Raw genomic sequence first — 25,875 nt, 5'->3', positions numbered from 1 at the left:
ATGTCTATGGGCTCCGGTAACCACTGAACACCAGGTGAGCCGTGAGCTCGTCCACACACCAAAGCATTAAAAGTAAAAAACACATGTTGCAGTGCCAATTTTACCGTCGTTAATTTAACAACGAATCTCGTTATGTCTGTTCATTTACTAATAACTCGTCGACCGACATTGGCATGTGTAAGACTCGTTCTCACAAATAATTTCAAAATTTAAATTCAGTTAATGATTTATCTGTTCATGATTTAAATAGAAATAATTATTATTATATTTTATTTTTATTATTATATATATATATAATTTTTTTTTTTTTTTTTTTTTTTTTTTTTTTTTTTTTTTTTTTTTTTTTCTACTGTGGGTAGTTGAAGTGTATACACTAGTTTGTTGAGCTCTCAGTGTTTTTAATTGTTAAAAATATATATTTTTACCTATTCATATCTAAATGCTATAATTTGGGTTCCAAAACTTGCTTCACAACAGCTCATAACAAGTTCTCTCTATTAATATCACTTTACATCATCACTACTGCCACATCATCAATAGCGTCGCATCATGGATCTGTACACTAAGTTACAAGAGGTGGAATCAAGCGTTGTGCAGAGGATGACTGAGTTTGAAGCAATACTGAGCAGTCACCAGTCACCACACACGGACCTAGGCAAGTTGTCACAAGATTTCATCGCATTCCGGAATCTCACACTACAAACACTCAACATGCTGAGGTCACAGATGGAGCTTGTTCTCTTGGGGTTGGACAGGCATGAGATGGCGTCGCGTCGTAAGGTCCTTCTGTTTCATGGAATCCCGGAGTCAGATGCCACAGACCCAGCAACAGCAATTGTGGGTATATTAACCAACCAAATGAAGGTGGCTGGTTGCACAGAAGAGGACTTAACTGCTTGCTATCGATTAGGCTCCAACACCAATAAGCCTAGGCCTATATTAGTCAGGTTCCAGAGTTTGAGGCGATGCAATGAAGTGTGGAAGAACAAGACACTCCTGAAGGGGTCTAGGGTCATCATTTCAGAATTTCTGACCAAATCACGTCATGATGTCTTTTTGGAGGCCCGCTCTCATTTCGGCGTTAAGCGCTGCTGGACAACAGATGGGAAAATAATCGTTCTTCTCCCGGATAATAAACGCAGTAAGATTGAACAGATGTTTGAACTTCAGCATCTGAAAACCAAGTTTCCCTCGGCTCAAAAAGCGCAAGGAGCTCCTCAGTCATCTGGGAAATCTCATGACGAACAAAATAGTATGGCGGTATCTTGAACTTATTCATAGATGTAACACTAAAAACTTAGTTATCTATTCGAGGTAGTTGTAATGTGTTTTTGATCATTATTTCGATCAACTTTCAAAATTACCAACATATAAAAATTTTGATTGTAATAGAACTGACAGATAAGTGATAATCATAGATTATGCACTTAGTAGTAGCAGCAGTAGGGTTTTTCTCGAAGAGAAAAGCAATGGAACTATGCCATACAGCCAACTCTTAAGTTTTATATTGTCAATATAGATTATACATTTACTTAATATATTTGTGACAATGACAATAGGATTTGCGTTTTGTTTTTAGTATGTACATTTTCTGACTTAGATTAAAGTGCTTTGCCAATCTCGAAAGGAGCGTTTGTGAAGTAAGTTACAGTTGTAAATCTTTAGATTTTAGTTTTACGTTAGCTTTATTTATTTTTTAGTGTTTTCTATTATTTTACTGTATTTTTGTTTAGTATATATTTATATTATATTATCTTAGTATGTCAAATTTAGATATTAATGATGCCTTCTTCTCATGCTCTTCCTCAAGCTCGTCTGACATAAGCTATAGTAGTGCATTTAGTGAGGATGATGACTCAACTCATTTGCGAGACTTGATTCAAGCAAAATTTTCGCCGTTTCCTAAGTTCCTCAACATCGTTCACATAAACGCACAGAGTGTCCCAGCCCACTATCCCGATCTCTTGTCCTCTTTCGATTCCAGTGTCGTCCATGCAGTACTCATCTCTGAATCCTTTCTTAAACCTGCTCTTCCCTCTACTCAGTACTCTCTACCTGGGTATCGCTTACTACGCAACGACAGAACAGGGAAAGGAGGAGGTGGCGTTGCGATTTATCTTCGTTCTGATATTTCTTCTAAAGTTATTGATGCGTCCCCAGGTGAATATACGCAGTCCGCAGAAAACCTATTTATTGAAATCTCCTTTCACCATACTAAGCTTCTTCTAGGCGTTCTTTATAGCCCCTCTTCTCATGTTGACTATTTCTCCTCTTTCGAATCTAAACTTGAATCTCTTTCCCCCCTTTATGATCATACAATAATTCTTGGTGATTTTAACACCTGCCTTCTGAAATCTGACAGCCGTGCTGAGAAACTTCGTGCGGTAGTTTCTTCTCTCAACTTAAATATCCTCCCTCTTGCAGCTACACACTGTGCACCTCAATATCAAGACCACTCCCTTCTGGATTTAATTATTGTTTCTGAATCCAACATGGTTGCTACACACGGACAACTATCGGCTCCTTTTTCCTATCATGATTTAATTTATCTCTCCTACAAGATTCGTCCTCCTAAACCAAAACCCAAATACCTTTTCCTTCGTAGCTTCAAGGGTATAGGCGTGGAGCGATTGCGGGCTGACGCGAGGAATGTTGACTGGTCGACTGTTTTCGGCTCTGACACGATCGATGACATGGTTTTTTCTTTCAATAAAAATATCTCGCTTCTTTATGATAATCATGCTCCCATCAGACGTGTCAGAGTTAAACAGTTACCCTCACCTTGGTTATCCGACTCAATTAGGCAGATGATGGCCAGGAGAGATAAGGCTAAACGCAGATACAGAAAGCTCCCAACGGAAGACAATCTTACAACTTACAAGAAACTTCGTAATCGTTGCAATCGGATGTGTAGAGATGCCAAAAGACGCCATATTCATAGCTCCCTAGAGGGTCTGAACACATGCCAAATCTGGAAATTCCTTAATTCACTAGGCATTGGCAAACAGTTAAACGAAACTTCCTTTACTATTAACCTCGACGCTTTAAATAAGCATTTCTCTCAAGCTCCCATTATTCTTAATGACAGTACAAAGTCATCTACACTATTACAACTTTCCAAAAGGCCTTTACCCATGTGCACTCCTTTTACTTTCACTCCGGTTACAGAGTGTGACGTTAAGAGATCCATCCTTTCTATTTCCACTAGGGCTGTGGGTGAGGATAGGATTCACCTTCAGATGATCCTTCTGCTTGTGGATGAGCTTGTCCCTATCATTACATATATTGTTAACTTCTCTCTCTCAAAAGGCTCATTCCCAAGTAGCTGGAGAAGGGCTCATGTTCTCCCACTTCCTAAGGTCCCTAATCCTTCCTCTTTTTCTCAGTTTCGTCCAATCTCAATACTTCCCATTCTCTCTAAAGTCTTGGAGGGTTTAGTCCAAAGACAGCTCACTATCTACCTTAATAAAAACAATCTCCTCAACTCTTTTCAGTCTGGTTTCCGCCAAGGCCACAGCACGGTCACTGCATTGCTCAAGGTCACTGACGACATTCGCCACGCGATTGATGTGGGGCAGCTAACCGTGTTGACCTTATTGGACTTCAGCAGTGCTTTTAACTCAGTAGACTTTGACATCCTTCTAAGTATCCTTGGATCTCTTAATGTATCTCCACTTGCTCTAACCTGGTTTGAATCTTATCTCCGGGGACGCTCGCAGTGTGTCCGTTCTGATGATTCTACTTCAAAATGGTGTGATTTAACTGCGGGTGTACCTCAAGGTGGCGTACTATCTCCTCTTCTTTTCTCTATTTTCATTAATGAAATTACTCAGGTGCTGACTTCTCACTACCATCTCTACGCTGACGATTTGCAGATTTATAGACATTTTAAAGCTGATGACGTTGCTTTAGCTATTGCTGAAATCAATGGAGATCTTGGTAGAATTAGTGCTTGGGCTAAATCTTTTGGACTTCTTGTGAATCCATCAAAATCACAGGTCATAGTAATTGGCAGTTCCTATAGGTACAACACGATTGACCACATTAATTTGCCCCCTGTGACGCTAGATGGAATTCCAATCGCTTATTCTAAAACAGCAAAAAACCTAGGTATCGTTCTTGATTGTCATCTCTCTTGGTCCAGTCAGATAAATTTAGTTAGCAGGAAAGTGCATTGCACGTTTCAGTCTCTCAAGCGTCTTCAGCGTTTCTTGCCCTTTGAAGCTAAAGTCACCCTGGCCCAATCCCTTATGCTTCCTCTCCTTGATTATGCAGATGTCTGTTTCCTGGACGCCGCGGAGGGGCTATGGGACAAACTGGAAAGGTTACAAAATTTATGCATACGCTTTATTTTTGGTTTACGTAAATATGATCATGTCTCGCAGTATAGATCACAACTTAATTGGTTACCTATCCGACTTCGCCGTGATGTACATGTTTTATGTATGCTGTTCAACATCCTCAATAACCCAGCTGTTCCCCTGTACCTCCGTGAGCGCTTCGAGTACCAGATGCCCCGAGGTGTACACTGTCGTACAAGCAGATCCCTTCTCCTTAATTTTCCCCCTCACTCCTCCAGCCGCTACGGCGGTTCGTTCACTGTGCACTCTGTGCGTCTGTGGAACTCAGTTCCACACTCAATCCGTGCAAGTCCCTCACTTGAGGTATTCAGGAAGGCATTAAAGAAGCACTATCTATCAATTTAGTATTACTTATATATATTTATTTTATGTATTTCATTATATATGTACGTGTATGTATATGTTTACGTTATTTATGTGTGTATGTATATATATGTAGTCTAATATATTATGTATTAGTGTTTTATTTTTATTTTTATTAAGTTCTTGTCTAGATTGTAAATTGTAAATTGTTTAGATTGTATTCTTCTACCCACTCATTTAAAGCTTTCCTTCGTTAAGAACGGTTAGCTGGTAGAAAACTCAATTGTTGAGTTAAGCTCGCCATTTTTTATATCTTACGCAATTATTGTAATATTAACTGTGTGTACAATAAAGAATTATAATAATTGGGCCTTATTTTAATTAGTTTATTTAATGCTCTAACTCTCGATTCCGATCCGGTAGTAGATTCATTCGCGAAGCAATTGCTCTTGAGTTGTTAGGTCTCCTTCGGAGGCACTCAGGCAGTTGTTAGCAAATCCCACCCCTACTGGCTGAGCCTTTTCTCGCCCACCTGTCCTGGTGAAGCTGGAAAGGCCTCCGGGCCACCAGTAATCTTTCAATCATAAAAAAAAAACCTAGACATGCTTAGGTACTTTAGAAATTATGGATATTTTTGCCCTGTGTTCATTCGTCTTTTTCTTCTTTCTTCCCTATTACTCTCGGCTGGGGTGTACGGCTCGAACCAAAGTGTAGTCTTGGTGGTAGTCTATACCATGTGGTCCATGCCACCCATGATCGAACACTGTGGAGGAAAGTCACGTGTGGTCGCGATCCTCAGCGCTGAGGGAACGATGAAAAAGAAGAGTGAACATTGGCATCGTCTATCTAAAATTAACGAACGGAATCGCGGGCAATTGTTTTTAAGAAAATCTCTGATTATTTGTAAAATAACAATTTCTCGACCTTGCTTCTGAGTGTTTATCGGAGCTCAATTTGAATAGCGCCGCCCGCCTTGGCATACAAGGTCAAAGCCCGAATTTAATTGAATATGCAATTTCGAAAAGGGCACATGTCGCATATTTTGTCAAATACGTTTTTTCATATACATGTAGTTTTGAGGCTTACCTACTACACCCATTTTATAATGATTCCAGTAATTTTCGTAATTGCTAATTAACACTAAAATATATCTCAAAAGTAAATATTTTAAACTTTACACTGCTTTAGAAAATAATCAGTTTTGAAGTTATACTTCTGTAGGCGCGTTATGAAAAATTGATGAGAGTGAAATTTTACGATGCGCGCGCACCGTGACATAAAATTAACAGAATGACGTTGCCCACCAAATCGCTCATTACTGGTGGTAGGACCTCTTGTGACCCTGCCTATTTCTGCCGTGAAGCAGTAATGCGTTTCGGTTTGAAGGGTGGGGCAGCCGTTGTAACTATACTTGAGACCTTAGAACCTGTATCTCAAGGTGAGTGGCGCATTTACGTTGTGGATGTCTATGGGCTCCAGTAATCACTTAACACCAGGTGGGCTGTGAGCTCGTCCACCCATCTAAGCAATAAAAAAAAAACGACCGACGTAACTTGGCGAGTCTGAATATAGCCGCAGGTGAACTTTCCGAACCGTACCGAGAATTACCGAATTTATACGATGTCAAGAAAAGGGATGTCCAACATGCGTGTTTGAGGATGTTGTTGAAACAGTTAGCCTTAACTATTCTTAGCTTACTAAATAGTAACGTTACGCCGCACAGTGGGTCGATACTGTGATTTTAGTGACTTAGGGACCAACTTTGTTTTTTTATAATTTTTTTTATGTAGATAGATAGAGCTCGTTAATCTCAATAATAATTGTTCTGGGCAAAAATTACAAAAACTTTATAGTTTGGTCAGAAAAATGTGTTTTGTGATTTTTTTGTATGGAGCGGGTCACATTAAATTAAATTCCTGCTAAGTACCGCGAGGTCCCGCTTTGAAACTTTATTTTCCTTATACCTTGTCTAGTCTACTATCATTTGATGCTATGAACATGTGCATAAAGTTGCAACTCTGCCAAATAAATGGATCGAAAAAAATTAATAAATACATAGAATAAAAACCTTTATATTTTTTTTCGTAAGTGCTTTTAAGTTAAATTTGATATGGATTAGTAAGTAAAAGCACGTAGTGATACCCATAATTACATAATACCTAACAACAATACATTTAGTAGGTCTCTAATTAAGCAATCTCTCTAATTATTAAGATAGTTAACATTATTTAATGAGGATAATTAGTTAAGTAGCCATTACTGGGTAGTAGAAAATATAGTAAACATTTGTTTGTCTCTGAAAGTATAAAGTGACCATGTTTATTATATACTAACTAGTGTTCGTTTATTCGTACTACTACTAACATCTCGTGATTGTCGTTGTGATCTTGCTGTTTCCGTAATAATTGATAATTTTGTTAACAATTTAGGATTATTTATGATTTTAAGAGAGCAACTACAGTCGCTGTCTGATAATAAAAAACTCTTTCAATTCCTACAAAATCAAATAAACGTGACCGAAGAGAAAAATGTTGAGCTCCAAAAATTCAGTACGCAATTTTGTTCAAATATAAGTGCAATATGGAAACGAAGTAGTCGCATGTTAGCACAGTTTATAAGAAAAAAATGTGATTGGTTAGAATGTGCAATAAACTGGCCCGAAGGAATGATACCTGAAGCTATCAACACTGCACATGAAAGGCTCGAGATTTCTAATACTGAAGATGTTGAAAATAATATGAATGAAATACCACCCTCAAATGTACTACAGAAGCCTCGACATCTATTTTTGCACCTCGAAAACCTTTTGAAGAATTGGGATCCAGGCAAAAACGAAGACGCATTGAACAAATTTACCAATCGCTTTCGTTATCCCCGGATGAAATGAAAGCTACTACAATTACTATTTTGAGAAACACTAGAAATGAAGATGTAGGAGAAATAATGAACCACTTGTCAAATCACCCCGAAGATCTAGAAAAAGTTAATGAGTATTTAATTACAAGTAAAGTGAAAAGTAGTACATATTCTCCTGATAAGGCAATATTAGTTTCACTTAAATTAAGTGGCAGTATATAAACCTAAGAGAAGCAGCAAGTGAAAATGGGTCTGATTTATACCCTTCTTAATATAAAATTAAGCAAGAAAAGACCAAACGTTATCCAGGGAAAGACGAGGTAATTATTTCAGAAGAAGGAGCTGCTATTAAAATGCAAGCATTACTAAACTTGGCGCTATATAGGCTTTTAGATGTGATTACTTCGGATTTGGACTCTGCAAGAGAGCTACTGCTTATAAGCAAATAGGCTTTGATAGAGCCCCAGGTCAAAGTAATTATAAACAAAAAACTGAAACAGAGTTTGATGATTCATCTATTTTCATGGTCAGTCTAGTTCCTATAAGGCTTCAGAAATTTGATGGAACAATTGTTTGGGAAAACGACCTCATCAACTTTTTATTGCCGTCCAATAATGTTTAAATTTACAAAAGAAACGCAGTCAACAGTGACAATTATAAAAGCTAGCATAACAGAAGAAATAGAAAGACTTCAGCCATCAAAAATCAAACAAGTTGAAGTTAAGCATCAATTGCACATGATGATGATAGACGGCAAAATAACCTCATATTTTTCAGAAACATTTTCTGCTGTCTGTGATATTTGCAAAGCAAAACCGTCAAAGTTTTTTGGAGTGACTTGCTTATCAAAGAGAAAATAATGAAGAAATATTCCAGTATGGAATGCCATCTTTACATGCCTGGATAAGATGCATGGAGTGCTTACTTCATATCGGTAAATATAATTTTATTACTTCACAATTTTTTCATCGTATGTAGTTTCCTGTGAGATAATTTTTTATATGACACTTTTTTGTTTGCGTCTTATCGTTTGGACTTCAAGAAATGGGGTTGCAAGGGGGGATGACAAAGAAAGAATATCAATCAGAAAGAGCGCTATACAGCAAGCGTTTAAAAAGGAATGCGGTTTACTTATAGATGTTGTCAAGCAAGGAGTAGGAACAACCAATGATGGCAATACTGCCAGAAGATTTTTCAGGGATGCAGAAGAAACAGCCCGCATAACAGGAATACGTAAAGATTTAATAGAGAGGCTTCACGTGATTCTTCACTCTGTTGCATCTGGAGAGCGCGTTTCCAATTTTTCGGAATTTTTTAGATATACTGCAGAATTGTATGTTAATGTATATCCCTGGTATTATATATGCCTTCGAGTATCCATAAATTGTTGGCACATGGCAGTGATATATAATAATGAAGAACTTTGGTGCCATTCGTATAGGTAAACTCTCGGAAGAGGCAGCGGAAGCTCGCAATAAAGATTTTCGGAAATATACAGAGAGATGTTATTCAAGAATGAGAAGTAGAACGTCGACTAATGAGGATATTTTACACAATCTTCTTTCGTCTTCTGACCCAAAGATCGAAAGGTGAAACAAAATATATAATATTTAGAGAGATTGCATAATTAGAGACCTACTAAATGTATTGTTGTTAGGTATTATGTAATTATGGGTATCATTACGTGCTCTTACTTACTAATCCATATCAAATTTAACTTAAAAGCACTTACGAAAAAAAATATAAAGGTTTTTATTCTATGTATTTATTAATTTTTTTCGATCCATTTATTTGGCAGAGTTGCAACTTTATGCACATGTTCATAGCATCAAATGATAGTAGACTAGACAAGGTATAAGGAAAATAAAGTTTCAAAGCGGGACCTCGCGGTACTTAGCAGGAATTTAATTTAATGTGACCCGCTCCATACAAAAAAATCACAAAACACATTTTTCTGACCAAACTATAAAGTTTTTGTAATTTTTACCCAAAACAATTATTATTGAGATTAACGAGCTCTATCTATCTACATAAAAAAAATTATAAAAAAACAAAGTTGGTCCCTAAGTCACTAAAATCATAGAATCGACCCACTGTGCGCCGATATAATTTATATATCACTATTATCACGGTTTTGTGAGGACTACGTAAAAGGTCAAGGATAATACATACAATAGCCAATTGCTTAACAAATGCCGTGGCTACTAGTATTGTACTTTTTTCTAATTCTATTGTAAACCATAGTATAATAATTTTAAAATAATAAAATTTTATTACTATTTTCTTGTTGACTGTTCTTTACGAGTGTGACAGAGAAGGCGCATATAGAATCTCTAATTAACAAACAGAACTGTAAACTAGCAAACTGCAATCGATCTCCTGTAGCTTTATTATCATCTTTTTTTTGTTCCTGAAATGGGTGGACATACTACAAAACAAATTTAGGTTCGAAATTCCTAACAAGATGACGTTCCTTCAACGTGGAAGTGTTTTTTTTTTTATTTTTTTTATTTATAACTTCTTATACTAGAAAGTATAAAGGCGGACTTAATGCCATAGGCATTCTCTAACAGTCTACCTTAGGGGAGTGCAGAGATGAAGCTTGGTAGGTGTAGTGTGAAGGTGATATTACTTAAACATATATTATGTGTATATATAACATACATAATACATAGTACTTAAATAAATACATATACATAAATATATACATATAAAAACATATATAAACAAATATTATCAATTAGATGACTCTGCTAACTCTCTGAGAAACAGTTCTCGAACCTTCGTCTTAAACGCTTCACGTGTAGTGGCCGACCTTATTGTAAATGATGCGACAAAAAAACCAGGAGCGTAACGACAAGTTCTTTATTTGTACGAGAAAGCAGAACGCGGGTAGAAATGGCTGACAAGGCTTGTTTTATTACACTATCTCCCCTTCGTTGACTTTGGCTAGTGGCAGTGGCGGAAGGGGGCGTGTTAATACGTGGCTTGGCGGCATGGCTGGCGGCAGGGCATGGTAGCTGACGTCACGTCCGTTGCAGGTTAGAAATACGACGTCGGAAACGTAAAAGAAACGGTGTTACCGTCGCAATGCTCTGTACGTGTACGAAGTAGGTACAAATGATCAGGACGTAGCGTGTTGTATCATTTAAGGCCCAAGTTTGTTGTATTTAAAGCTAATTCGTCGAATTCATCCAATTTAATAGTGAGCGATTAGTACTTGAAGGCATGATCAGTGACGGATTTAGGCTTGATGCCGCCCTAGGCCCTGTTAGGCTAGAGTAAATTTTATTAATTTTGATCCATTTTTTTTTAATTTTTTTTTAAATATCTTTATTTGTTCGAATATAATTTTTAATTATAATTTAAAAATATTACAGACATTAATAAGTAATAAACATTAGACAAATAAATATATATTTTTTAAACATTAATCTTTCATTTTTTATAAAAAATAATCTGAACTCATTTTGAAAGGAGACTGTGTATTTACTTTTTTCGTAAATTTTGCCGTATCTCAAATCATGCCGCTCTAAGCCCGGGCCTCGCGGGAATAGGCGTTAACTCGTCACTGGGCATGATTGAAGGTACAACAAGACCGCGCGGCAGATCACGATTACCATGTACCGACCAAATAAAGGCAGCTCTAAACGATCCCGTCAACGGCTGTACAAGGGCGCGGCACGTGAGGAATGGCGACGTCTGTGAAGCGTTTTTTTTTTATAATTGAAGGATTACTGGTGGCCCGGAGGCCTTTCCAGTTTCAACAGGACATGTGGGCGAGCAAAGGCTCAGCCAGGAGTTGGTGGGATTTGCTAACTGCTGTCCGAGCGTTTCCGAAGGAGACCTAATAACTCAAGAGCAACTGCTTCGCGACTGAATCTACTACCGGATTGAAATCCCAATCCGCTGAGAAGATCCGGCGAGGCGGCGAGGTTGCACGTCGACCTCTTTGTCGAGTTCAACGAGTACGGTTACCGGGGTCCCTAAGCCTGCTCCTAGTGTTAGAGCTGAAGGCGTCTAATGCAAAGGTTATTGGATCTGATGGATCCGTAAGGACGTGAACGCTTGAAGCGTACTACGCTCCGAACTAATGACCACGACCGCTTTGCCAAGAGTGCAAACGACTGAGTACTTCGCGTCACCCGGTTGACCTGTTTCGTCATTAGTGCAGTTATCAAAGAGCTGTGCACAGGAAAAATATAGTTAAATGTTTATCAAACGGCGACCTTGGTGGTGTGTGTTGTGTGCGCTCTTTTTGTATGTGTATGCGTGTGTGGGTTTATGTGGTGTGTTTGGTAACGCAAATTATCGTCTGGAACATTTTCGATTCCTTGATGTGTTGAATGCAAATTGGTTTTGGTGCTTGCTGTAAATGCGATTGATTTGTAGTGTAGGACCGTATGCTCCGGTCATCGTTCTCGTCGAACCCGACACTTGCGACGAGGGGCTCGACGAGTAAATTAACCCTCAGGCACAGCCCACTGAGTTTCTCGCCGGATCTTCTCAGTGGGTCGCGTTTTCGATCCGGTGGTAGATTCTGCGAAGCATGGCCTTTGCTAGGGTTCGTGTTAGCAACGTCGTCAGGTTTGAGCCCCGTGAGTTCACCTACAAGCTCGGTGAATCTAGAATAACCCCTCGAGGTTACAAGAATAGGTAGGAAAAAAAAGACAATCGGTGGGCCACAAAAGTACTGGAATGGTGACCTCGTAATGGACGTCGTAACGTTGGCGGACAACCACGGATGTGGACCTGGTCAAAATAGCTGGTGGTGACTGGATGCGAAAGGCAAGAGACCGAAAAGAATAGAGTGCATATGAATAGACCTTGGGTAAACACGGGTCGAAGAAGAATCATATGGAAATAACAAATATAATATGAGTTCATTGTATAGCACACCCAGGACACCACGCTGTGTACGAATGCAAGTTGGAATTCACAATAAGCATTATATTTATCTTGACGTAATTTAAGACGTGCTATATCTCGGCGCTGCGGTGTTTGGATTGTGCAGACACTGCCGCGTTGAATATTAATATTTGGTGTGTAATTTTGTTGGTCTCCATCACGTGAAAATGGTTTTGTGCGTCGTGATGTGACTTATGCAGAGGCTTTGGGCTATGTTTGCTTGAGCAATGAACAATAACTAATTATAAACATAGTCTTTTTTTATTTTTATTGCTTAGATGTGTGGACGAGCCCACAGCCCACCTGGTGTCAAGTGGTTACTGGAGCCCATAGACATCTACGACGTAAATGCGCCACACACCTTGAGTGAGATATAAGTTCTAAGGTGTCAAGTATAGTTAAAACGGCTGCCCCACCCGGCAAACCGAAACGCATTACTGCTTCACGGCAGAAATAGGCGGGGTGGTAGTACCTACCCGCGCGGACTCAATCTCTCTGTTTAGTTTGATAAACCCAAATTATTTAAGGTCCGTTTTTAATAACAAGGGCGCTTTAGTTTCATGTTTTCACCGGAAGCGACACGTGCACGTTTTATAACGAAGACACATCTAGGCTAATTCAAGTCTAGATTAAAAATAGATCCTGGGCAATATTTAAATAGAGCAGTTAGGAGAAAATATTCTAATGTATTTTATTGTTTATACAATTCTGTGTATGTTTATTGGCCGTTCGCGACGATGTCTGTTTGATGAATCGATATCTTTGATTTTGATAAGCGCCTTTCGAATAATCATGGGTGGTTTTTTTTATTAATAAACTAGCTGACCCGGCAGACTTTGTAGTGCCTCAATCGATAAATAAAAGACCTAAACTTTTGTATAAAATAAACTTAAAACAAACAAAAGGAATCCGTCCGACAGGGACACATGAAAGGAAAAACAAAATTGTTTGTTTTTTTTTAAAATTCCGAGCATTTTCATATTTATCTGCCTTTTAGACCTTCTCTGGACTTTCACGAATAATTCAAGACCAAAATTTGCCAAATCGGTCCAGCCGTTCTCGAGTTTTAGCGAGACTAACAAACAGCAATTCACTTTTATATATATAGATTTGCGGGTATATGTATACTCGTATATGTGGGTAATAAGTCTTGATGTCACAGAATGTTATGTTTTATTGCACCCTTAGTAGCGGTAGCAACTTTTTTATTGAATATGGTGACTGTTATGATAACGTAGAGATTAAGCCGGATAATCTCGTAGATTTTTTTTTTGAAGAAGTGATTCTTAGATTTAGAAGTCGTCGTGGCCTAAAAGATAAAACGCCCGGCGCGGCGCATTCGTATCGATCAATGCGAGTATAACTGTGTTCGAATCCCGCAGGCGGGTACCAATTGTTCTAATGAAAGACGTACTTAACAAATGTTCCCGAATTATTTCCATGATGAATAAAAGTCAATGCCGCGAAAATTTTTATTTGCTGGATTACTGATGATTTTGTGAGCCCGCTCGAGTTGGTACCACCACCCTGAATATGGTAGAAGCAAAAATGCGTGTCGGTTTGAAGAGTGAGGCTGTGATACTGTCACAAGATGGGTAGACTTTACTTTGTTGTCTATGGGGTTGTTTTTTTTATTGCCCTTGTAGGCAGACGAGCATACGGCCCACCTAATAATGAGTGGTTACCGTCGGCCGTGGACTTCAGCAATGCCAGGGGCAGAGCCACGCCGGGGGCAGAGCCACGCCGCATTCCGACGCTCCGGACTTTATACGCACTAATAGAGAGTCGATCTATCGACGGTTCGGGCTCTAAGGGTTGATTGGTGTTAGCATTAACGCCATGAATTTCTGTAATTAAGGAATTATAAAGGCAAAGAACCTTTGATTACTCTTTTAAAAATCATTTTATTATACATATCCTTTGTTTCAAAACCTAAATTAAAATAAATATATAGATCAACAATGTAGAATATGTGTATGTATTTTTAATAATTAATCTAACTTACGGGCTCAACCTGAGGGTATTGCTTACACTGGCCCTAGCAAGAGCAGTACATCACAGAATCTACGACCGGATCGGCAACACGACCCACTGAGAAGATCCGGCGAGAAACTCAGTGGGCTGTGTCTGAGGGTTAATTTGCTCACCGAACACTTTGTCGCAAGCGCCGGGTTCGACAGAAACAGTGACCGGTGCTTGAGGTACCTAAAAGCACCGTTAGTGGATCGGTAGGATCCGAAATAACGTGTTTAGGGCGACGTCGACTGTTTACCATTCGGTCCGCAGGATCGGGAATGTGGTTTCCGGCGGGTACGACAAGAGGGTTTTCGTGTCGCGCCGCTTTTTCGAAATGGCGCCCTGATGCCGACTGTAAATACTCACTGATGGAGTTCAATTCCAGAATGTCGTGAAGATTCACGTTCCTCACGAACCACGGTGCTCCGACGGCTATCCTGCTGCTTAATGACTTGAATGGTTTTAAATTAGTGCGAGAAATTAGGATGAGGAGAGCGGAAGACCGGGCCCAGTGGTGTAGATTGGGAGAGGCTTATGTCCAGCAGTGGACGAGTGTGGGCTAATGATCTTGATGATGATGCGTAACTGAACAATTCACTAGCATAGGACGTAAATATGCAAGTTTTGTACAGAGTCACCTTATTATTTATTATAACGGCCGTCTGGTGTAGCGGTAAGTGACATGGTCACTACACAAGGGGGTCGTGGGTTCGAATTCCGCCAAGGGAAGATATTTGTATGATAAATATAATAAAATATAAATCTTACATTTATTTCCGTTATCTGGTACCTGTAACACAAGGTCTTTACGAACTTACCACGGGACCAGTTAACAGTTAACGTGGCGTGATTGTTAGTAAATATTTATTTATTTGTTATTACGAGGGGACAATTTACTTCGCTTGTAAGTCATCGGATAGAGCGAATGCTCGTGTGCCGATTTCGACTTACTAGAGGTCCCGCAGTCGTCGAAATTCGACTATAATTAGTTGGAATTGTAAGTTTGTACACTATTATGATTGTATTTTATACTTCTATAATCACAAATTTCGCCAAGACTACATTATAAAAAATAATAACAAAGACAAACAATATTTAATCTATTCTCAATTTGACCACAGACGTCAAGAACAAAAGTTTGACAATAAATAGTATGCATGCGTGTGTGCGTCAAATACATGGTATGTAGTGTGTGTAATGTTTTTTTTATTGATTTAATGTAGCTTTTATGCAATATTTTATAAAAATATTAGCATTGTGCACTTCTTCTCTATATTCTCTATAAGTGTGGAAAATTTCATACTCCTCCGTCCGCGCAAATTTCGTAAAAAGGGATACAAAGTTTTTGCTTCACGTATTAATATATAGTATATAGATAATAAAAAGTCAAGCGTGTGTGTGTGTGCACATGTCACGTTTTAATGAATTTATACGCTCAGCTGACTTCGTCTTGCCGTCTCAACGTAGACGTAAATATAACAGCGGACCGTCCAATGACCTCGGTCAGGAAGCCACGTGCTTTTGTTACGTAAAGCCGGGCCGGGCCTATTAACGATTTTGTTCGATGTTAAAAGTTACTTCCTTATACACACTGTTGTATTCATAATATAATATGTCGGCAAGGACGTAACCAAATTTAACCATTTATCATGATAATAAAATCAATGTCAAATGTATCTTAATTTGAAAATTTTTTGGTAATTAGAATAAAAAAAAAAAAAAAAAATTCGTCTAAAATTGTATCAAAGTTAAAAGAATAAGCTTTATTAAAAATTTCACCAAATATCATAATATCGAGTGGTGAAAAGCTATTTGTTTTAAGTGACATTTCGCTTTCGCTTAATGCGTGGCATTTATCTTTGTTTTTTTATTGCTTAGTGGGTGGACGAGCTCACAGCCCACCTAGTGTTAAGTGGTTACTGGAACCCGTAGACATTTACGACGTTAATGCGCCACCCACATTGAGATATAAGTTCTAAGGTCTCAGTATAGTTACAACGGCTGCCCCGCCCTTCAAACCGAAACGCGTTACTGCTTCACGGCCGAAATAGCCAGAGTGGTGGTACCTGCCCGCGCGGACTCATAAAAGGTCCTACCACCAGTAAAGGTTGTAATTAAAGGTTCGATTTATTTGGTATTAGCATTAATAGTTCGATGTTTATAATTGATGACACATTTAATTATTTTGGAAAGTAGCTTGAATATTATATAGAAATTGGCTAGATACGCTAATGAAATGCATGTGTTAGTTTTAGTCGACAACTTTATTATTAGTATAAAAGTCACCGTTTCCAACAGACCCAATTCAATTTTAATTATTCGCATGATAATTTTCTGATGCTACCGGAAATAGAGCTATCAATTTAAAATTCAAATATGTGTACAAGGAAACAGATGTGGTCTCGACGAGTATGTAGTCAAGTATGTATTATGTTTCATGTATAAAGAGAGAGAGAGAGACAAGGAGAGAGAGAGACTATGAAAGATATATTTTAGTTTTTGATATACGTGTCCTATTTATTATTCGAATGATTAATTAATAGATCATGAAATCACGGCCCACACCTTCTGCGCGTCTCTCTCTTGATAGGAATTTTGAAGTCGTCGTGGCCTAAAGGATAAGACGTCCGGTGCATTCGTATCTAGCGATACACGGGGTGTTCGAATCCCAGGCGGGTACAAATTTTTCTAATGAAATACGTACTCAACAAATGTTCACTATTGACTTCCACGGTGAAGGAATAACATCGTGTAATAAAAACAAAACCCGCAAATTTTAATTTGCGTAATTACTGGTGGTATGACCTCGAGTGAGTCCGCGCGTGTAGGTACCACCACCCTGCCTATTTCTGGCGTGAAGTCGTAATGCGTTTCGGTTTGAACGGTGGGGCAGCCGTTGTAACTATACTTGAGACCTTAGAACTTATATCTCAAGGTGGGTGGTGATCTAGTAACCACTTGACACCGGATGGGCTGTGAGCTCATCCACCCATCTAAGCAATAAAAAATAAATAAAAATTAAAAAAAGGAATTGGGGGAGGATTAGGGCCTCAGTCTTCCTCTTCTCCCTCTTGTTTACTGAAGGCGCTGGAGTCCTACATAACCCGGTCTCTTACTCCCCCAACCGGGATATCGGGAAACGGATTCCCTCGCTTAAAAAAAAAAAGAATTCAAAAGTTTTTTTTTTATTGTTTCAGTGGTGAATAGCGGCGGTCTCCGTCGCTGGTCGTAACATGCGTTCGTTGTTGGCTTACTACGCGGACGCGGTGATGTCGGTGGCGGCGAAGGGCGCGGGCTGCGCGCTCAGCTGCAGCGGCAGGGGGGACTGCATGAACGGCACATGCCTCTGCGAGATCCGGTACTCGGGCGAGGGATGCGCCGGACCTAACCTGCCGTATCATGCGTGTGAGTATTACTATCTTCGGATTCGTCTTTCATCAGCTTAACACATTGACTGGTGTGTAGGTCACCGGTGTCCTACGCGGCGCACTGAAGTAATTGTGTCGACTGTTACTAAGCGCCTGGATTGACTAACTTTGTCTTCTTTTGTTCGTTAATGTATATTTTAGTATTTTAGGTCTCTTTTAAATAGATTAATTCTCAGTATCTTCGGATTCGTCTTTTCCAGAGTCTACTAGATATTCCGGTGCCTTAGTAATAGAAATCGACGTAATTACTTACGTAGGGCACCGGTGACCTACACAGCAGACAAAGGGTTAAGTGAACTATACTTAAGACCTTAGAACTTATATCTCAAGGTGGGTGGCGCATTTACGTTGTAGATGTCTATGGGCTACGGTAACCACTTAACACCAGGTGGGCTGTGAGCTCATCCACCCATCTAAGCAATAAAAATAAAATAAAAAGGACCTCTTGTGAGTCCGCACGGGTAGATACCACCACCCCGCCTCTTTCTGTCGTGAAGCAATAGGTAATGCGTTTCGGTTTGAATGGTGGGGCAGCCGTTATAACTACAAGGCCTTAGAACTTATATCTCAAGGTGGGTGGCACATTTACGCTGTAGATGTCTATGGGCTCCGGTAACCACTTAACACCAGGTGGGCTGTGAGCTCGTCCACCCATCTAAGCAATAAAAAAAAAACACGTTGCAAGATGGAAACAGTTACTTTTTTTGCAGGTATTGGCGGTGTTTTCCTCGTCGTAGCCTTCGTGTGCGCCGTCCAACTGATGATATGCGTTGTCACGGAGTACAGGAAACTAAAGGCTCCGACTTTCCTGAGGGCTTGCAAGGTCACGACCCAGAAGATGCTGTACCTCGTCGCGTTCCTCGCCTCCCTGATACGGGGAGCTTACTTCGTTTCGCCGGTAAGCTTAAAAGTCAGACGTCTTCATTTTTAACTGTTCATCTTCAGCACGTCTGTGAAAATACATTTCGATGTGTGAGCGTAGGATTAATCGTACAATAATTGGGGTCTTCGTATCCTGGAGATATGTCGCAAGTTTTCTAATGACACATGTGGCACCTTTAGAATTATAGAGACCCATTTCGAAATTCTTGAATTTCAACTTTAATTGAATATGCAATTTCGAAAGGGGCACATCTCTGAAAATGTAAAATGTTCAGGAAATGAAAAAAAAACTGATTATTTTCTAAAGCAGTGTAAAATTTAAAATATTTACTTTTGAGATATATTTTGGTGTTCATTAGCAATTGGAAATTACTGAAATCATCATAAAATGGGTGTAGGTAAGCCTCAAAACTACATGTATATGAAAAAACGTATTTGACAAAATATGCGACATGTGCCCTTTTCGAAATTGCATATTCAATAAAAAAATGGACCTAGAGCGACCCTCTTCAGGGACTCTTAGTAATCAAATGACCAAAAGTAGCTTATAAAGGGACAAACTTATCCATCGGTCTCCTTCACTCCGTCCCCTTCCTCTACCTCTTTTCGGTTTGAGAACTTTAATCATTGTATTCCAAAAAACACATTTTTTGGGGTGCGTCTTTATAATTCTAAAGGTGCGAAGTCAGCTCACTGAGTTTCTTTCCGGATCTTCTCAGTGGGACACTGAGAAGCACTGTTCTCGCTAAGGCTAGTGTTAGCAAATTATCTCAGGTTCAGCCCGTGAGCTCACTTACCGGTCTGCGTATAGCTGGAATAGCCTCTTAGGCTACCAGAGGATTAGTAGGGAAAAAAGTAGTTTCAGGACGTAACTGTCTCGCAACGAAATATCTGAATGGTACTGTATACCCTATACAAGTGACTCATCATATGTGAAATATATATAACCATTTCTTTGCAGTCTGCTTTTCAAGAGGGATGGGCGACCAGTCTTCTATCGGCTTATTATCCCCTGTTGATGTCTGGATCGTCGCTGATCGTGTGCTTTTGGGCCGAGGTGAGTTATAATAAACTTTAGCGCCATCTAGCGTCAAATATAGGAACATTGTGCAGTTACAGATTCAACTTTGAGTAGATTAGTTTTAAGTTGACAGCGAACGACGGTAGATGGCGCTTTTACAAATGGTTCGCACTTTGAGATTTACTCGCGAGATGGCGCTGTGTATTTAGCTATAAAAAGAAAATCAATAAATTGAATCATTTTTCTCAGGTTAGAGCCCCGTTAATTTACCTACTTGCTCTAAAGCCTACCAGCATAGGTAGGCAAAAATATGAAAAAATTATATGTAGAATATGCAGAGTATGGAATTCAAGGTAAAAAGAAAAACAAATTTGACTTCGTGTATGACGTCTCTGTGTTCCAATACAACTTAAACTTGTTGACGCTATAGTGAAATAACACATGGAGAAATAATACATTGAAGAATTTTATATCAATTTCCTCTCCTCCTTGTGTTTACATAGACACAGCCCACTGAGTGTCTCGCCGGATCTTCTGAGTGGGTCGCGTTTCCAATCCGGTGGTAGATTCTGCGAAGCACTACTCTTGCTAGGGCCAGTGTTAGCAACACTCCGGTTTGAGCGCCGCGAGCTCACCTACTATCTCGGTGAATCTAGAATAACCCCTCGAGGTTAATAGAATAGGCGAGAAGAAAAAGACAATCGGTGGGCCACATTCTCAATGCTGAGGGTCATGACTTCCCTTCCAGCCCTCCTGGGCTGCGTGAATGACATCGCGGACTGAGTTGTCGAGAGTAGGACGTATTCAGTTTGACCGGCACATTGGACTCCTTCTGGGAGCCCTCTTGCGAATACATTGCAGCTTTTCTAATTGTCACCTCTTATGTTAGCAATGTGCGGTATTAGTGTATTACTGATGGTAGGACCTCTTGTGAGTCCGCGCGGATAGGTACCACCACCACGCCTATTTCTGCCGTGAAGCAGTAATGCGTTTCGGTTTGAAGGGTGGGGCAGCCGGTGTAACTATACCTGAGACCTTAGAACTTATATCTCAAGGTGGGTGGCGCATTTACGTCGTAGATGTCTATGGGCTCCAGTAACCACTCAACACCAGGTGGGCTGTGAACTCGTCCACCCAACTAAACAATAAAAAAAAAAGTTATATATAAGTATACACAAAAAAGTTGTAGAGTTTGTGAATATATATTTTTTAGTTAAATAGGTTTTAAAGTACAAACAACAAATTATTTGAACTCACGTGTCATCGGTCTTGACCGTGTATTGTATTTAAAATAATTGTAAACCACAGAAATGTAAGGACGCGTGCAGACTTTAATGTTCCTAGTTATTTCATCGATGAAAGTCGTCGTGGCCTAAAGGATAAGTCGCCCGGTGCGTATCGAGCGATGCGACCGTGCCGGTGTTCGAATCCCGTAGGCGGGTACCGATTTTTGTAATTAAATGATGTCCAGTGAAACTAATGTCCAGAATGACTTGCACGAACTGCAACGTGTGATCAAAATCAAACTTTAAAATAAAATTTTACTATTAATCACTACTACTATTATACCTACTAAGATTATAAACGCGAAAGTTTGTAAGCAGGAATAGCCCCTCGTGGCTACTAGGGATTCTCAAGTACACAATGATGTCCAAGATATTCCGGCTATTCCTATATAGTTATCGTACTGTAGGAATACCGTGTTATAAAAGGGTTTTAGAGAATTTTTCTGTTCGTTACCGTGTTATATAGAGGATTACCTGTAGTTCAAGTACTCGTTAGGGCTATATAAATAAACATTTGTTTCTATGTATGTTTAGTACAATTGTCGGCGCTTCGAGCAAGGTTATTGTCATAGTACCAGCAATCTACGATAGTTGGCTTTCGAGTGGTTTTAAAAAGTCCCATTTTTTTTCATATGATTAGAGATGGACACAGCGAAGTGTGACCGAGTTCTATTCGTAAACTAAAAATATAAAACAATTAACTCGGCGACCTTAAAACTCACGTGTCCCGTGTCTTCACGCTCAATGATGGCACGTAATAAGGAGTTGAGATACGATCTCCGTTTTACTGACATGTATTTCATTACTATACTATATCCAGGATTTTTGTATGGATCAGCTTGTTGGACCACTAAAGTGGCGGATGAAAGGCGATTGCATGCATCAGAGATGCGAATGTTGCGATGGATGTGTGGAGTAACGAGAATGAATAGAATACGGAATGAATATGTTACAGGAAGTCTGAAAGCGGCACCCGTGACAGAGAAGCTGAGAAGTGCGCGTTTGGGGTGGTATGGACATGTGATGAGATGAAATGACAATGAGGTCGTTAAGAGAGTGTTAACTATGAATGTGTAAAGATATTGAGGAAGAGGTACGAGTTTTACTGGTGGTAGGACCACTTGTGAGTCCGCGCGGATAGGTACCACCACCCTGCCTATTTCTGCCGTGAAGCAGTAATGCGTTTCGGTTTGAAGGGTGGGGCAGCCGTTGTAACTATACTGAGACCTTAGAACTTGTATCTCAAGGTGGGTGGCGCGTCTACGTTGTAGATGTTTATGGGCTCCAGTAACCACTTAACTCCAGGTGGGCTGTGAGCTCGTCCACCCATCTAAGCTATAAAAAAAAAAAAAAAAGGTAGACCTAAGAAGAAATGGATGGATTGCGTGAAAGACGATATGGGTAAGAGGGGAGTGAGCGAAGAAATGGTATATGATAGAAGAGTATGGAAGGAGAAAACATGTTGCGCCGACCCTAGGTAACTGGGAGAAGGGAGAGAAGGGCAGGAAAATGATGATGATGATGACTATATCCAGGATTCTCCAATATTTTGGACACGTATCGCGACGGCCAGCAGGGTTTATCGAGAAACTTGTTGTTCAGGGTAGGGTCAATGGTAAAATATTTCGTGGATGAAACCCTATGCGCTGGATTGATCAGATGAGAAACTTTACCAAAACCCCACTTAACCTCTAAACCACTAAGCCTCAGTTCGCCAACTGTGGAGAACAGTTGTCAAGGCTTTAATAAACAAGGATTCGACATGACTGCGACTGTTCTGTCAAGAGTAACCGACTGTGATGATGATGATGATGATTTGTATACTTGATTTACGTGTACTTGGGAATTTGAGTCCCTAACAAGTCTGGTGGTGAATGGTTAGGTCAATGGAGCCTATATCGTAACGTGAATGCTGTCCACATTGAGAAATGAGACCGAATACTCTTTTCTACGACCGCCCTAGAAACCCTTTGAACTGGGATGTTTTTTATGGTCTTTGCAGGCCTATAGTGAGTGGTAACTGTTGCTGATTAGCGTCAGCAAAGCCAAGACGCTCCCCGCCACTGACCAATCTACGCAAGCCTCGTTTGAAGGAGAGCATGTTGTGGGGGGTTGGTGAAAAAGATCTCTGGAAACGCACTGTCGCTGAATGCAGCGGGTCCAGATAAGTTGGATGGATTTGCGCCAGTGGCGGGAGGTGTGATGGTAAAAAGAAGATAGAGGGAGCATTTCGAATATTTCTTCTGAGCCCGCAGTGCCTTGTCACAGGAATAGGCGGATTGGCGGATTTGCTTGGAACGAGTTATCGTTTTAAATTTAAATGGCTTCATCAGGGCTGGAAGGTTGCTACTTGAATCCATGGACGGAAGGATTTAGGGATGGTTTTATACTCTAGGAGAACACCGTTGTACATAAAAACGTTTTTATATTAGCTGTCTCGCTCTAATATAATTGTCCCTCAGTCATAGTGCAACTCTTTGATGTTAGTGGCAAAGATTTTCCAATTCCATTGTTTTTCATATGAATGAGTCGAATGTTGACGCAAAAAAAGAATTCAAGAAACATACATCGAAGCATTGTACATTAAAAATATGTCTTTGTTTTTCGAACGGATATTGGATGGGACTATGCAAGAATGATTCAATTAAATTAAATAAGTGAATTCATTATGTTAATAATATCTTAACTTTGTTATGTATAAGACTTTGGGATTTGTCGGAGAATGATTAGCAGCGGTCTCTGAGTATTGTTCTAACGTACTGCGATTGCCAACTGGTATTTACTGATGTATTCTAAGCCCGCACGGATAGGTATCACCGTCCCGCCTAGTTCTGGGGCACAGCAATCTTCCAGTTCGGTTTGAAGGGAGGAATATGTGTTACACTATACAATCGATACTTCGAGGGGACCAGGAAGCTCTGAAAACTGTATAATAAGAAAACAGTAAAGCAGAGTGACGCAGTGGAAGCGTGCTGGGCCCGTAATTAATTAATATTCGGGTTTCTTAATGAATCTTCTTCTTTTTCTTCACCTTATCCCACTACGTGGGGTCGGCACAGCTAATTTTTCTTTTCCATTCTCTTCTGTCAGCCGTCATCTCAACACTCACTCCACTCTCTCTCATATCGTCATTCACACACTCCATCCATGTCTTCTTTGGTCGACCTCTTCCCCCGTTACATTGCACTACCATTTCCATACATCTTCTAGTCACATGCATCTTCTCTCCACGCATCACATGTCCATACCACGCCAACCGTCCGCTCTTTAATTTGTTGATTATCGGGGCTACTTTCACACTTCCTCTGATATACTCATTCTTTATCTTGTCCATTCGTGTCACTCCACACATCCATCTCAACATTCGCATCTCTGCCGCATGCACTTCTTTTCTTGGGTTTCTTAGTGAATAAAACTGAGAAAATGTATTTAATTTGTTTTATTTAAAGTCGCAAACGATTGCACAGAAAAAACAAAATCATAGAACCCAGAGAGGCGGTGCTGCCATCTATACACAAATATGGAAAACAATAGGCAACGACCTCGTGGCTATTCAGCCAAGATCAGATTTTTACTTGTCAAAGTTAGCACTTGATACATCTTCAAGGTGGATTGCGACATTCCCTTTGTGCTTTTCACGGGATTCGGTAAACACGTAACATGAGGCATTCAGATAATTTGCAAAAAACGTATAAAATATGTGTCACAAGTTTGCATATTTGTGGTTTAAAACTCTCCAATCTTCTTATTATTTGATATCTTTATTAACAAAAAAATAAACATTTTTCCATCGCCTTTAGAATTGCGTTCGATTATGTATGCAAATAAAATACGAATAGATATTTCGACACTAAGCGGATTTTTTGTTTATCGCACGTGGTAAGGTCATATTTATAATGTCACATAAAAAAATGTGATATTTTTTATTTACCTGTCCGCATAAAATGAAAATTATTTAAATATAGTAAATGTTTTTTTTTTTGCCCTTGTGGGCAGACGAGCATACGGCCCACCTGATGGTGAGTGGTTACCGTCGCCCATGGACTTCAGCAATTCCAGGGGCAGAGCCAAGCCGCTGCCTACCGCTTAATACTCTCCACAAGCCTCGTTTGAAGAAGGACATGTCATAGCGCTCGGGAAACACCGTGGAGGGGAGCTCATTCCATAGCCGGATGGAGATGTAGAAGAAAACAAAAATATTTGTACTAAAACCTTGATTCTTTTAATCAGGGATTTTTTTCGCGTTTTTATCCAAAGTTGTTTGGTTTTTTTGCTTAGGTGGGTGGACGAGCTCACGGTCCTTCTGGTGTCAAGTGGTTACCGGAGCCCATAGATATCTACAACGTAAATGCTACTACCCACAAAGAGGGTAGATGTTAAAGAGCGCGTAATATAATCTCATATACATTGCTGATTATTATAAACGGAAAGACTAGCTCGGTATCATGCCTAACACAAATAAATCACAAATTAATCCTTACTAGAGGTCCCGCAGTATAATTAATTAATTGAAATTAAAAGTTTGTACACTATTATGATTCTATTTTCAAAGACTATTCTATAATCACAAATTTCGCCAAGACTACACTATAAAAAAATATTAATAAAGACAAACAATATTTAATCTATTCACAATTTGACCACAGACGTCAAGAACAAAAGTTTGACAATAAATAAATAGTATGCATGCGTGCGTGCGTCAAATACATGGTAGTGTGTGTAATGTTTTTTTTATTGATTTAATGTATTTTTTAGGCATAATTTAAAAAAAATATTAACATTGTGCACTCCTTCTCTATATTCTCTATAAGCGT

General features: G+C 39.5%; 2 protein-coding genes across 8 annotated transcripts in view; one reads left to right on the top strand and one right to left on the bottom strand.

The window, feature by feature from the left end:
- Nucleotides 1-25,875, bottom strand: part of LOC114247906 (uncharacterized) — a 294,552-nt gene that overhangs the window by 52,860 nt on the left and 215,817 nt on the right. The gene's annotated exons all lie outside the window — the stretch shown is intronic.
- The window catches only part of LOC114247848 (uncharacterized), a 161,750-nt gene that overhangs the window by 32,327 nt on the left and 103,548 nt on the right, over nt 1-25,875 (top strand). For all 7 annotated transcript variants that reach the window (XM_089735991.1, XM_089735989.1, XM_089735988.1 and 4 more), the window contains exons 2-4: nt 17,642-17,849; nt 18,583-18,770; nt 19,716-19,811. In XM_089735991.1, coding sequence (XP_089592117.1) covers nt 17,678-17,849; nt 18,583-18,770; nt 19,716-19,811 — 456 coding nt within the window. In that variant the 5' untranslated portion in view covers nt 17,642-17,677. The remainder of the gene's footprint in view (nt 1-17,641; nt 17,850-18,582; nt 18,771-19,715; nt 19,812-25,875) is intronic.

This window comes from Bombyx mandarina, chromosome 20, assembly GCF_030267445.1.
Source record: "Bombyx mandarina strain Sakado chromosome 20, ASM3026744v2".
Classification (NCBI taxonomy): Eukaryota; Metazoa; Arthropoda; class Insecta; order Lepidoptera; family Bombycidae; genus Bombyx; species Bombyx mandarina.
The sequence above is the reverse complement of the archived record's forward strand: the minus strand, read 5'-3'. Positions and strand labels throughout refer to the sequence as shown.